The 14,703-nt window shown below is 45.7% G+C and overlaps 1 protein-coding gene across 1 annotated transcript in view; it reads left to right on the top strand.

Moving 5' to 3' along the window:
- The window catches only part of LOC144129840 (solute carrier organic anion transporter family member 4C1-like), a 19,015-nt gene extending 5,415 nt beyond the window's left edge, over window positions 1–13,600 (top strand). The window contains exons 3-8 of the mRNA XM_077663906.1: window positions 917–1,016; window positions 6,284–6,405; window positions 6,898–7,068; window positions 7,882–7,971; window positions 12,707–12,902; window positions 13,414–13,600. Coding sequence (XP_077520032.1) covers window positions 917–1,016; window positions 6,284–6,405; window positions 6,898–7,068; window positions 7,882–7,971; window positions 12,707–12,902; window positions 13,414–13,600 — 866 coding nt within the window. The remainder of the gene's footprint in view (window positions 1–916; window positions 1,017–6,283; window positions 6,406–6,897; window positions 7,069–7,881; window positions 7,972–12,706; window positions 12,903–13,413) is intronic.
- The last annotated feature ends 1,103 nt before the right edge of the window (window positions 13,601–14,703 follow it).

The raw sequence follows: 14,703 nt of genomic DNA on the forward strand, positions 1-14,703 counted from the left end.
ATAGCTCATGAAAAGGCTGCAAGCATCCAGGATAGCATAACACATCGCTGGTGCTTTTCCCTTTGAAAAGCCAACAACCCGGTAAATCCCAGTCCTGCGTCAATAATAATAATAATAATTGGTTTTTTGGGGAAAGGAAATGGCGCAGTATCTGTCTCATATATCTTTGGACACCTGAACCGCGCCATAAGGGAAGGGATAAAGGAGGGAGTGAAAGAAAGGAAGAATAGGTGCCGTAGTGGAGGGCTCCGGAATAATTTCGACCACCTGGGGATCTTTAACGTGCACTGACATCGCACAGCACACGGGCGCCTTAGCGTTTTTCCTCCATAAAAACGCAGCCTCCGCGGTCGGGTTCGAACCCGGGAACTCCGGATCAGTAGTCGAGCGCCCTAACCACTGAGCCACCGCAGCGTGGAGTCCTGCGTCAAAAAACACAAAACCAGGATGCACAAGGCAGGGCTGGCTTTCTATCGAATTTGCAAGAATCTTTTGCAAACTCGATAGACAGCCTTCAAGACAAGGAGCAGCGAGACGTAATTAATTCGCATCACAGCAGGCCTCAGATATGGGCGCTCCAAATGTGTTCAAATGCCGGTTGGTTTTAGCTACAGATTGAAGACCACGGTAGACGACTGCGGCCTGTCATGTGGCCTGTGTGAGACTGTTCAGATGCCCTAATAGGCGTATAGGATTGGGGCAAGTTGTTCAAACATGCTAAAGGGCCATGCGCCATTCTAGAATTATTTTCTCCCTAAAAGACACAAAGCAAGGTATACTGTCTTTTCATTGAAGGAAGTTTCACGTCTGCGCAATACATCTCGCAGGTCGAAGTTATCACATCATTGCGACGAGCGCCTCATTGATGTTGGTGTCTCATTCTACTAAAAGTCCTATTATTGGCCCTTCTGTGCAGGAATCTTCAACAGCATCGCCATCATGGGGCCCTCGATGGGATTCATTGTCGCTGGCTACACGCTCACCTACTACGTTGACATCACCACCGACGTCTCTGCGTACGTGCTAGCTTTGGTCACATCAATTCCGCGGTACCACAACGCCGTCCGGCGCTGGAGCATTCAGGCTGCACAGCCAGCTATGTCGTCATGGAGATCACATAGCATTAGCGCATATATTGCACACGGTATTCTAAAAGATGCCCATTACATGCTCGTAGCCAGATTGAGTGGTGTTGCTGAGGAATTAAACATGATTCATTGTTTATTTTTAGATTTTAAGAGATTGGCGGGGCACCTCTGTAGGGTCGGCAGAACAATATTCGGCCTGTTATGATTTTCATGTAGATAACTCTTCCTTGATAAGAGAAGAGTGAGGTGAAACAGATATATGATAACGTCCATAGTTCGGTGAATGGCATGATTTAGCGCAATTACGCCGCGTGCGTACCACGTGCCATACCCTGGTCGTATTCATGTTCTGCCATCTCTGCAAAATGTCTCAAATATCACCTCCAGAGATGAAAGAACTGAGTTTGAGGCAGGCGCAATTTTTCAGGCTTTTGCTGAGCGTTGCTCCTCTTATTTGTGTATTTATTTATTTAATATTTATTTATTTATTTATTTATTTATTCTTGCACATACATTCGCCCGCAGGGACATTACAGTAGGGTGGTGTACCACAGTATTCTTCATACATCAGCGCCGAAGAAACAAATATATGAACACGTAAAGCAATAATAGATGACAATGCAAGCACTCTGATAGGATATACCAAGAGCATGCGACAAAATATCATCGTAAATGAGCACTGGGAATTTAATGCAAATACATGGTAATGTCGTCTCGCACACTAAAAATTTGCCAAGTTTAAAACATGGCAAAGGGAACGAATTTTCTCCCCACCATGTCGACGTACAGACCACGACATAGATAAAGGCAGATAGTCGACATACAGACCACGGAAATCAGGGTTAAACCAGAGCAGCCTTTAGCGCCACCGAATATTCCGAATCGGATGCAGCCACAGCTATGTCGCGAGGAGGATTATTCCATGAACTGATTGTGCGTTGAAAAAATGAATGAGTAAAAACTGAGGTACGCGCTGATATTTTTTTTAATCTTCTGCGGATGATCTCGACGCTGGGAAATATAAGTAAGAGGTGAAAAATAGGCATCTTTCTTCAGTACGATGCGACAATGAAATATTACTCGTAAATACACGAGTCGAAAAAATTCCCGAGTGAGGATAGAAGAGGCCATTGTAAGCTTTTGATATCCACGATACTGCTACGAAGCGAATAGTTGTGGGACACAAAACGGGCGGTTCGGTTCTGAATTTTTTCCAATCTGTTAAGAACTTGCGTGTACGGATCCCATGTGACACAAGAATATTCTAAGATTGGGCGGACATTTGCTACGCAGAGCAATTTTTTTACATCTTGTGCAGCATATTGAAATTTTCGTTTGATAAAATTTAAACAACGGGAAGCCTTCAGAGTTAAAATGTCTACATGGCGGTTTTATGTCAAGCAGGAGCTAAATGTTACTCCTAAGTAATTTGCCTCGCTTGCTTGAGAGATCATTTCAGTGCTTAAATAGTATTGTGTATTGATCGGTTTGCGCTTTCGGGTAAAACGAACATGCTTGCATTGAGACCCATTTACATTCATAAGCCAGGAGCGACACCAGGTTGAAATACTGTTGAGGTCAATTTGAAGTTCTATCCTGCCGGAATCATGTTTTATTTCTCGGTAAAAGAGGAAATCATCAGGGTGCAATCTAATTTTGGAGGTTATACCATAGCCAATGTCATTTACGTAGATCATAAACAGTAGTGGGCCGAGCACAGACCCCTGGTGCACACCTGAAAGTACGGAAACACCTGTCGATTGGAAGCCATTAATCAAGACCAATGCAAAGCATATTGTGCGGCAAGCCAAGAAAGAATAATTTCTGCAGAAGAAGAATGTGGGAGACGGTATCGAATGCCTTTTTGCAATCAATAAGCAATCCGTCTGTAGACCCAGATTATAAGAAGCGTAAATGTCATGTGAAAAATCAATTAACTGTGTAACACAAGACCGGCCAGAACGAAACCCATGCTGGTAGTCAACAAGAAATTTATGATTATTAAGATGTATGATTAAATTTAAGTAGCTAAATTGCTCCAAAGTCTTCAAGCAAAACACTAGTTAAAGATATCAGCCTATAGTTTACCACTTGGTTCGGAAGTCCACCCTTGTGAATAAGCACAATGTTACCCATTTTCCAGTATGCTGGTAAATCACAATTAGCAAGAGACAGGTTAAACATTATGGCTAGATATTCGGAATTAACTGTGACGCATTATTTGAGAACGAAGTTTGGAATATCATCAAGGTATGAAGCTAAATTCAGGTGTATTTTTTCAAGCAATTTGCATATTCCGAACTTGTCAATGAAGATGTAAGGCATAGGATCACAAATACAGCTTGAGTAAAACGGCAGTTCGCTAGGTACGGTTCTAGCAAAAACTGATTCGAAATATACATTAAAACACTTTGGCCTATCGGTATCATTCGTTATTTATTGTGGTATTATTAAGGGTAACTGTCGGAATGCTGACGTCGTCCTTGCGATTTGACTTGACCGACTTCCAAAATTGTTTAGGGTTTTTCTTCATCTTTGAGCCAAGTTAGCAAAAGTAATTTTTTCTTCGACGCTTTGATCTGAACTGTAATTTATTTCATCACCCAACTCCTGTAGCAATTTATATAGGTGTTGTTCTGGACATCACATATATTGCTTAAATTTAAGTTTCCTCTTGATAATAAGCGATTTGACACTGTTTGTGGACCATGACTTATGTCCTAATCGTGGAGTAAGAATCTTGTACGGGATATACAGCTATGAAAGAAGCAAGAACTTCTGTTTGAATGTCAACCATAAATCACTTATGTTAGTCCTAGTGCTGCTAAATAAAAATGAATCAAAGTATTGTTCTAATTGTAGTGCAATTTGAGCATAATTTCCGCGCTCGAAGAAATGAATTTTACGTGTTTTTTTTTTCACCAAAGTATGCGGCCGCGGACAATCAGCTCGCGCAACTACTGTATCGTGATCGCTTATGCTGGGAAACATGTAAATAGAATTTACCGAACAACTTGTGTTTGAAAACAAAAAATAGAGGGTACTAGAACAGCCGCCATATCGTCGAGTGGGAGAATCAACAAACTGGAATAAACTGTGTGTCGTGATGAGGTCGCTAATGCCAGAGCTAAAGAGCCCTGTGATGAAAATACAGGCAGTTTGTTAATCCAGCGAACATCAGGTATATTAAAATCTTTTCCGAAGAAGAAATAATCTGTTGTCAATTTATCTAAAATACCAGAAAGAGATGTAAATTAATGACTGGTTGTATCGCTAAGGAAAGGTAAAATGCTCCAATCGCTAGGTGTTCTGTATTCTGAAGCATAACTTCGCACCCAACATTTTCAGAATCGAAACCACTGAAGTGGGGCATGAAACTCGGAATAAGCTTTTTACGAGTAGAAAGACGCCTCCGCCATGTGTATTTCTGTCCTAACGATGGGCTTCATAATCACCAAAAAACACTTCGGAACTCATAACAGTGTCATCTAGCCAAGACTCAGTTCCGATGAAAATATCCGAATTTAAGGTTGATAAAGTGCTACTAGTTCTTCAATTTTATTTTTAACGCTCCGCCAGTTAATAAGCTCTACATCAAATCCAGGAACAACGGTCGGCCGGAGACAGATTTCTGTCCGAAGATCAGCGAACAGTCACACGCTTTGTCGAAATTATTTTTTTATTTCTTTACCGCATCATCTTCGGCGTCATAAAAATATGTACAACCACCAATAGTCAGTTTCTCGTGCCGTAACTTAAATAGTGAATCTGGTTGCCGACCAAATTCGGATATTTTCTTGAGAGCAGTACGAAAAGAGTGTGAAAAATTCTCGCCAATTGAAATCTCGGCCATTACTGCGTCCCGCTCCTTACCTTGCAAAACATGTGACTATTTGCCGGTTTTTGCTTGACTGAAAAGTGACTAATCTGTGAGCACGGTCGATGTGGATCAAGTCGATCTGTCTGCCTAGCTTGTAAAAGCATAATGTAACTGCAGCGCCTTCCGAATCTTTATTCTTTTCAGACTGCTTATCGGGAAAACCAAAGAAAAGCAGAGAGTTCCGTCGGAGTTTGTTTTCCGCATCATGAGCAATGGTTTTAATTGAGGCTATTTCTGTAGACAAGGGGTGAGAAGTGCTGTTTTCATCGGTTCCAATAATAGTTAGTGACCCCTGAAATTTCTCCAAAGAAGTGACGCGCTCTGATAAGCTTTAATTTGTTCTTCCGTAATGAGCTGCCTTTTACGTATATCTGTCAGATGAGCTAAAATCTTCGTCTGGCCGGATTCAAGTCTCATTACGATTTGTAGGAGGCCTGACATACACAATTCAGTCTGTGATCCTGCCACAGATATATCTGGACAAGGATTTATTAATACATCGCCCGACAAAATCAACAACAAATGTGACACAGCAACTGGCATTACTGCTGTCAACGACTGCTTAATAAACGAACAAACAGCTTCATTGATGTCAAGTGAGCACGACACAGCTAGCAAGAAAGGGCTTGAGGTCTTAATACATGATTTATTATTTAAATAACAAACCTGAAGCAGAAGAACGGGTGAGTGCATGGCGCGCGGAACGGTGTCGTGCCCCAGCGACGGTGGCTGCGGGCGGGGGGGGGGGGGGAGGGGGCGGGGGGGGGGGGGGGGGGGCGGCCGTTAAATTACACAAGGTGATGTCCCGGGTTGCCAGACATGAAGGCAAATTTTGTCCAATATTGGAGGGAGGACTGATCCACCGTGGTAGTCCGTGAATCCATCTTGAATAGTCGGCGGGCCGTCAAGGTAAAGGCTTGCAACGTGAATTTCGAAACCAGTTCACGATCCGTGGACGAAGATACCCAACCGGAAAGGCCAGGTAGCCAGATTAACCTGAAGCGGAAGAACAGGTGAGTGCATGGCGCGGGGAACGATGTCGTGCCCAGATCTGTGACCAAGGGAAAGGGGTGAGCGGAGGGGGAGCCCAGCAACCCTGATACACTTTTTGGGTTAGGTATTTTTGTGCTGGGCTGAGACCGCGTGTTCTCAGTCATTTTCAACGCAGTTATTCCCGCATCAGAACTGGCATCCCGAAGCTTCTTGTTTGCGCCTAAATGTAGTCCTTTCGACAACAACAACCACAACTAAGCAGCTGGCCTGGACTTACAAAACTTTAGTGACTAGACATAACCTGCTGCTCTCCTCACTGCAGCCTCGGCTTGACCTCCAAAAGCCCCGCCTGGGTCGGTGCCTGGTGGATGGGCTTCCTGGTGTCAGCAATCATGGCACTCACTCTCGGCCTGCTCACCGCCTGCTTCCCGAAGCACCTGCCCGGTACGCGTGCCAGCCATTGGCGTCGGTATATTCGTAGACGACCATGAAAGGGACGCTAAAAAACTCGGCAGAAGATATCACTGAATTCTCTGAACATTCTCAATTTCAGCGAATGCTGAAAGCAGAGCGTGACATGTGGGACAACCCCACTGCGTGATCTTTCCTCGTGCGTCTTGCTCGACCCGCCGCAGTCGAACAATTTTGTGTAGGAATCTATCAACGGTTGTTTACGATGCAACAGGCTCAACAATATGAGGACGACCGGCTGTTCCAGGAATGGAAAAAATACGCCGATCGCTCAGTAACCTTTTATCCCAATCACTGGTAGCTGCAGTGTGATGAAATTTCGCATGGATGTTCTACGCACATTTCTGCATTTCTCCGTTCTAGCACTGTCCTGACGTCTGCTTTTGTGCTGCGGGGATCACACTGTGTGTTTCAGGGTGTAAAACTGTAGACAGCAAGAAGAACCCCCATCAATTTTTTTGGCAGGCTACGAGGAACTGTGCGCCGAGAAGAAAGCAGACACCTCCATGTTTACGATGGTGAGCATGCTGCCGTCGAGCGACTTCGGTCGCCGCCTCACCGACTTGCCCAAGGCCATCCGGCGGCTGCTCACAAACGTGCCATTCATGCTGCTCTGCTTCGCCGTGTCCTTCAACAGTGAGTGCTCCTATCCTCAACGTGTCCCAACGTCACGGCCCGCACATTCATGGGTCCCCCAAGCTGTGTTGTTCTCGCTCAGACCACATTGCGCTCTGTGAAACCTTCATTCTGTCAGACCGCCAATTAGAGGCATCACACCGGCACGAACTGCCTAGAATTCTATTCTTATGACATGTTCGTCTTTTCCTATAATAAACGCCTGCACTGAGCTTACGAAGAACACGAATGCGAATTATTAAGGAGTGGTGTGCGCTACTACTCTGATATTACATCACTGCCATTAAAATGAAGTCACGCATAACTAGTTTTAAAGGGGTTCCATGGCTGATTTAAAACTTTATAAAGAGTTGTAACTGGTCGCCAAAGATTCTGCAAACATGAATTAAACTTCACGTTGGCGCCGCTACAAAAGAGTAGAATAAAAACAGCAAATAACGACCGCTACTCAAGACACCTACAAGCACAGCCTTGTATTTTCCTTCAAACGGCAAAATGCTGAAACAGCCTTCCAACACCTTCTGTACTCAGCGAAAAATATGAATGTCAAGAAAGATTCCCAGTTAGTGCTTGCTGTTTTCCTTGATGATTTTCATTACTGCCACCAATTCTGTTTGGAACGCTTCTGTACTGAGAAACTATTCGTATTTTAATAAAAGGCATTAAGTTTGCACATATGATTCGAAGCCTCAATGAATCACTTAAGAACAAATGAACACATGACTGAAAACCTGCTTGAATGCACCTTTGATTAGTGAGACTTTTATTTCTCAGCAAGACTTAATTTATCCATGATTTACGCCACCTGTGCAGAGATGTTCGCCATAGGCATCACGTCCATGCTGACGAAGTTCTTCCAGTCGCAGTTCGGAATGCCGTCCGCCAAGGTCGCCTACCTTACCGGTGAGCTCCTCACAGTTGGGGACTTTCGTTCTACTGACGCATAAATAGCTTAGCATTGCGCAGTACAAAACACATCTGAAGTCAAACCCTAGCGCAGCTACTCTGTTAAAGATGTGGTTTTTGCTCTTCGTGAACCCACGCGGCTGCGTTCGTGATCAAGCACTAACTTTAAAACGAGTACCTGCGTTAATAATTCACTTGATTTGACAGGCAGAGCATTTTGACAGGCAGAGTACTCTAGCCAAGCCTGCTCACATCTGCACGGCGCCTCTTGGCTCTTCTTTTGTCTACTTGTAATGTTAACCTTTACTGAAATATGCCTACGTTGTGAAACATACTCCCGCTAATCTTAGACACTGCTTATAAGAAGGGAGGGTAAAATTTAATAAAACCAAAAATAAATTCAAATGTTGAGCTAAAGCCGGATAAGGGCCTAAAAAGCAGCGCTGGCTATTTGGACACGCTATAGTAAAGACCAGCAAAACAGCGCAACCGAAATCCAGACATCCGAAACAGGCGCTTAATTTGCAGATATCTTATTTCTGGCGTTTTAATCTCTAGAAAGATGTAAGATAGCTTGCAGTAAAGTTGCTGCTTTGATAATTGTGCTGGCCCGAACTTTGACTGCCCTGTTTCATTATGTGGGCTTCTGGACATGTACTTGACAGCTTGATGAAAATTACCAGCCAGTGACGATTCTTTGCATGGCGGCGAAATTTAGGTATAGAGGCTGGAAGAATGATATCATATGGTGACGGAGAAACGTACAAAGTTCCCTCCAAGATAATCTAACAGCATATAAACAGCGATATTAAAACTAAGCTAAAACATGTCCCTGTACCCAAAGCACCTGAAGGTTGAGTAAACCTTATGTAATATTTAGAGAATAATTTTGAAAGCCGTACATTTCCTAGGCCAATTTGAACAAGGCTCCTTCTGTATGATTCTCTCAGAATGCACCCACTTCAAAATCTGCACAGTGCCAAGAGGCCTGTCAAATGAAGTGCCACTAGTGACTTCAACCAAACCACTTTATTTGTCGGCCTGGGCATTCCTTATATGGTGCCTCACTGCCCGCATATGCCTATATTGCCTCTCACAGAATGCGCGGAATAATGAGTTGCGCACCGGGGTGGCGGACGCTTGGAATTTTGTCCGCATTCAATACATCCTACCGAGAAAAGCAAATTAGCATTGTTTTACTGCGCGATTTCGATGAGCACGCCAGACGAAGGTGAAGCGAATAAACTCGCAGAGTGGTAACTGGTGCGTAACGAAAATGTTTGAGCGTTACCTGCAGTGCGTCAGCGAAGAAGCCGGGCGTCAAGCCGGGCTACGCTTGCACCCATCATTGTCCGGCGGTTGGCTGCGAACCAAATATCTCCCGCAGCCAAGGCGGACGGCCATCCCACTAGGCCACCCACCGCCTACCACAGTCACGGCCGGACTCGACTCCGCCCTCCGCGCTTCCTTACTGCCTTTGCAATGATGGATCCCGCCGCCTGCCGCCACAACTCTGTAGTGGCGCTGTCAGCTCACCGCTGCCGCGTCTGCAAAACGCGTTCACAGATGTTCTCCGGCAGATGTTCCGGCAGATGTTCTCCGGCATAGCCAAACTCATTAATGAATTTCACGAGGTACCTCCCAACATACACCAGACCGGAGTGTGTCACTGAGGGGGATGGATTCAAAAAGTGTCCTTTCAGGTTCTCCAGCTGTGCGATTACTTCCTTTGGTACAGCTGTAGCAAGCTCTCAAGCATGAGTATCTGTCACCTGCATTTGCTTTAGAGGGATGGCCTTGCCTTTGACAATGTTATCAAGGGCAATTGTGACAGCCGTTGCATCAAGCACATCGTTACCGCCACACGTGGACCTGAGCCGCCCGAAGAGTACTTCAACTGGGTCACTGCTAAAGTTCCTTGTCAGAAAATATTTGATTCCCCTCTCTAAGAGGAACTTTGTTGCCTCCACTGTTGCCTTCGTGGTGAACAGCAAGGCGTAGTACGTTTCGTCTGTGAATTCGCCCTTTCCTGATGCGATTGACGCCCCTTGAATATTCATCACGTAGCAGGTGAAATCTTTTTCCAGCCATAGCATTCTGTGGTCATTTTCGTCAGAGCTGGGCTTCTTGTTGTCACTCCCACTGTACACCGTGTCATGGATGCCGAACCATTGCTTCATCATCTTCATGAACAATATTGTTGGGCTCACTTCTCTGAAACTGTAAACGGCTGGGTCGCCGCGCCGGTTCTCCTGGAGGTTACACAACGCTGCAGTCACTTGCGGGGAGAATATCTGAACCGCGCGGAGCACGTTCTTTTTTTCTAAGTTCGACGGGTAAACGTGTTTCCTGGTCAAGTTTCTTGCCAGTTTGACAGTTTTGTCCTTTTTAAATTCATAAAGTTTCTATACGAATTTCCCAGTAATAAACTGTGCCGTCTTTAAGTTCACGTTCCAGGAACTGACTACGTATGTTTTTGAGGATATGACAAGAGTCAAAACTCAGGAAAACGACTCTATCTGAATCGTGAGGATGGGGGACTGCTGAAGACAAACATGCACTTCCCATGTGTTTAAACATAGTGACGTTTGCTTAGTAATTATCTGTGATGATTCTGACAATTATGAATCCGCAAGACTCCACAGCAGACATTATCTCCTTGGTCCAGCCAAACAGATCTCTCCCACAACAGCTGTTTGGTAAAGTAGTACACATGGTATCCTGTATGAATTCGCCGCACCATTCAGAACAAAGCACAGTACTCTATTTTCAAGGGTCTCTGCCGCGCTGCCTGCCGCACTGTAGCTGGGTTTTTTTTAGACCAAATACTGCGTCGGCCTTTCTGTCATACGCATATCTTGGCTTAGTGGCAGCCTCGTCTACGATCAACGACGCCATGTGCTGTTTGCTGCTGACCATCGAGGACTCAAAGGTCTGCCTCTCCTTCATGGCAGGACTCATACCTGAAGACGTTGGGCTTTTGCCCACATACCTCTGGAGCGTACACTTCGCCGACAGTGTCAAGAGGTCAAATTTTCGGCTTGATCGTAAGCTTTTGACGAAAGGAGGCGCCAAATCACACACTCTCTGACAACTTCTTCTGAATAACAAGGTCGTTTACTGCCATAGACTTCAATCTGGTGACGAAGAAAAACAGCCTTTTTCTCACCTTTCTGGGAATCGGCAACAATCTTTTTGACGGCAGTATAGTGTTTGTCGTCGTTGTATTCTTTAATCTTTTCTTTGTCTACAGCAAGCTTTCTCAGGAGCCCCGCGCACTTCCAGCGCTGGTAGGCTACCTGAGCCAAAAGCCTTTTCATCATGACAAGATATTGACTAGATCGGTGAGCGTTGTTGCTATTGGTTGGAAGCACTTTATTTCTCCTCGGTTACCACCTCCCTGGCACCAAACTCTTCATGAGCAGGCAACAGTGACTCTGCTTTTCGCTTTGATGAATTTCCAGGAGCTGGGGGGTCACGACATGCAGGTTCCTTACGCTGTCTCTTTGCAGCTGGCACCATGTAGGACGAATAGAGTTCGAAGATGGTCGGTACAGCTCCCACAAGCAACTTCCGTATTCGGCATACGGGAACATAATCACTCTCATTGAAGTGTTCGCTACACACTGCAGTTGATGCGAACTTGTCGTTAATGACGAGATTTTCACGGGAAATCTTTTTTCGCCCCTTCCCAAGCAGCACAGGTCATCGGCCCAATATTGCAACAGGATGGTTCCATCCTGGTCCTTTCTTGGGCCAACTTTGCCAATACAGTTCCAATGTTGGGCCAATTACTTGTGCTGCTTGGGTTAGAACACAGTTCCGCATCGCTAGAAAATTGGTAAAAGGAAACACCCGGCGTCTTCCCCTGTTGAGATTTGCAAAATGGCACACACCAGTACACGATGCCTACAGTGATCGCGTTTGAGGCAGAAGGAAGAAACGACGCTTTCGCTCTTGCAACGATCCCACGGAGAAAGCTCACACATTCAGCTGCAAAACCTGGCACACAGTAGGTAGCACACGAGGGATCAGTGAAATAGGCATGCTGCTTCAGACGCCGCCGTCAAGCACAGAAGTGGTGACGTAATTGCGCCCACAAAAGCAGACCAAGGTTGCAGGGAGCAAGTGCACACTCATGTCGTGGGCATTAGCGGGCAAGTCTGATGAACGTTGTGCGCACAAGAATCTCACCAGTTGGGACAGCAGCATTGAATAAAGGACCAACTTGACAGCAGCTACTGAAGAAAATGGCCGCAGCAAAACCAAGCCCGCGCGACCCTTCGCTCCCGCGAACACGCTGAGGTGGTAGCGACCACTTGCGCCGAGCCATCGAGGTACTCGTCAGAAAAAAATCCATTGACTCCCGTCGCGTTCCAAAGGCCTTAAGGGAACGCGGAGGAGAGGAGAGTCGAGTCCGGCCGTGCCACAGTCTTCCTTCTTTCTCCTCCCCCCCCCCCCCCCCCCTCAGGGAGATTTATCTCTTTCTGATTGGCCCCCTTCCAACCTGGGGCAGGTGCAGTTGGCTCTGCGGACGCAGGCATCCACGAAAACGACAACGATGGTGCATAACTTAGCACAGTCCGCTCGAAGATGTAACGTAGGATAGATATAAACGTACGATGTGTATGGCGTAAGACATGCGACATAATATTTCAAAAATAGCTTCACCTGCGGCAGTTTCTGATACTAGCACGCAGCATGATATTTACTGACGGAGCTCGATGTGCAGGACCTATCGTGCTTGTGGGCGGTGGCTTCGGAGCCATAATTGGAGGCGCCTTGGTGAGCCGCTGGAACCTGGACTACGCGGGCATCATGCGACTCTGCTTGTACAACTGCTGCTTTTCCTGGTTCGGCGTGCTCACCTTCCTGGTCAACTGTCAAGAAAACACCTATGCCACACCAGAGGGATTTGTGGGGGCCCCGTGAGTCCGGACATTCCGTGCCGCTAATACCTAACTATTCATGGTACATTCACAATGTGCGTTATTTTATAAAGGGTCGCATTTGACATGGCGCATGCTTTGTACTAGTGATAAAATTTGTTGCGGGAACCTTTAACAAAGATTAAATAATTTCGTGCGTCCGAGAGGTGGGCGCATGTTTTCTCGTTGATCTTGTTGCTGAAGGAGCCGGTAGATGGGCAGGATGGCTCTCTCGAGCAGGAACCACACACGCCAAATGGTTAACTTATTGAGCGGCAGTATTCGTGCTTGTTGATTGCAGTAAGTAAACGAGGAACACGGGAGGGAACGGAGCTGAAGTAACAAGTAATTTTTGGCCAATGACATCCGAGCAATAGAACTTCAGAATCGAACGTGCGCCAATTATCTTCGCCATAAAAATGGTCCAAACAGGACATCTTTCTTGCTTTGATCATGCAGAGATGTCTTTTTGTCGGGAAGTTAAAAAGCCATCGCAATTGGCGATCTGCAGGAGGCCCACCACTTTCGATTTCCAGTGCAACAGTGACTGCAACTGCACGTCGAGTATACTTAACCCGATCTGCGGTGCTGACGACGTAGTTTACCTCTCGCCATGCCTAGCGGGCTGCCGCAGAGAGTTCCAGGTCAAGGACGTCAAGGTAAACATGCGGGAGCCTTATCTGTCTGCTCCATGTTAATTGAAATCAAATATGCCTTTAGACTAGAGTTGACAATATAATTTTATGCAAACAGGAAAATATCAGGGGAGGTCACAAAAATAGTTTTATACTGCTATGATACCCGCACGACTAAGCTTGATTGATTTTTATAACGTGTAGCGAGAGGCACCACGATTACGCTTCATAAATGAGATTCAGAAACACACTCCTCCCGCCCAACACATCTGTGATATGCGTAAAACAAACAATGGACAGATGATAGCGTAGTGCAGCGCGAGTGATACTTGCGGAGGCAGTGCGGGCGAAAGGTGGCATCGATGTGCGCTCTCATTTGAGATGTGTTATGCCCTACTCGTTGAAATGAAAACCGCCACTGCTGCGCTGCGGTTACAAGGTATCAAATTGCCTCAGCTATGTTGACATCTATTACGAACTTGTTCAATGTTACTAGACAGCACGCACAGTATACACCAGTAAAAAAATGCGGATCATATATTTGACTCCCACTTCTTCTGTAAACTGTTAATCTTGCCTAACTTAGCTCGCGCCTAGCGCAGAAGTGCTAACTCGGAATTTACTTCAGGACTTATCAATTAGAGAAGATCCGCAGGCAGATGCAGAAGGCGAATACAAACTATTTACTAGGCAGGCTTTTGGCCACAAGAAAAAAAATGTCTTTCAGCTGCTCTTCTCCGTTAAAAACATATTATAGAGCCCGGCCCCATGTACGTTTATGCCGCCAATCACCATAGGTTACTGCTTCCAGTGCTGCCTCCAGAAGCGGGAACAGCATTTTCTTTTCTTTTAAATAGTCCTTCAAGAATGGTTCCTCAGTCACGCCATAAGATGCTTATATTCTGTGGTCACTTGAACAAGTTCTATGACAGCCTTTGTACAGCCGGCTAGACTAGTAGGATTTCCGTCTCCAGGTACTGACAGCAAATCACGTTTACATATGTGGCAGAGGGCTCACGGAGGGTGGAGATTTCAAACGCAGAAGCAAACAATATGCCATTGTGGAAGCTGTTACCAGGTACAGCTATGGCAGTGCAGCAGAAAACACGTGGTCGAAGATATGTTTCCAGAAGGGCGTTGTTCTGACTTCTTCCTCAGCCAATCAC

Source organism: Amblyomma americanum, chromosome 4 (genome assembly GCF_052857255.1).
Source record: "Amblyomma americanum isolate KBUSLIRL-KWMA chromosome 4, ASM5285725v1, whole genome shotgun sequence".
Taxonomy (NCBI): domain Eukaryota; kingdom Metazoa; phylum Arthropoda; class Arachnida; order Ixodida; family Ixodidae; genus Amblyomma; species Amblyomma americanum.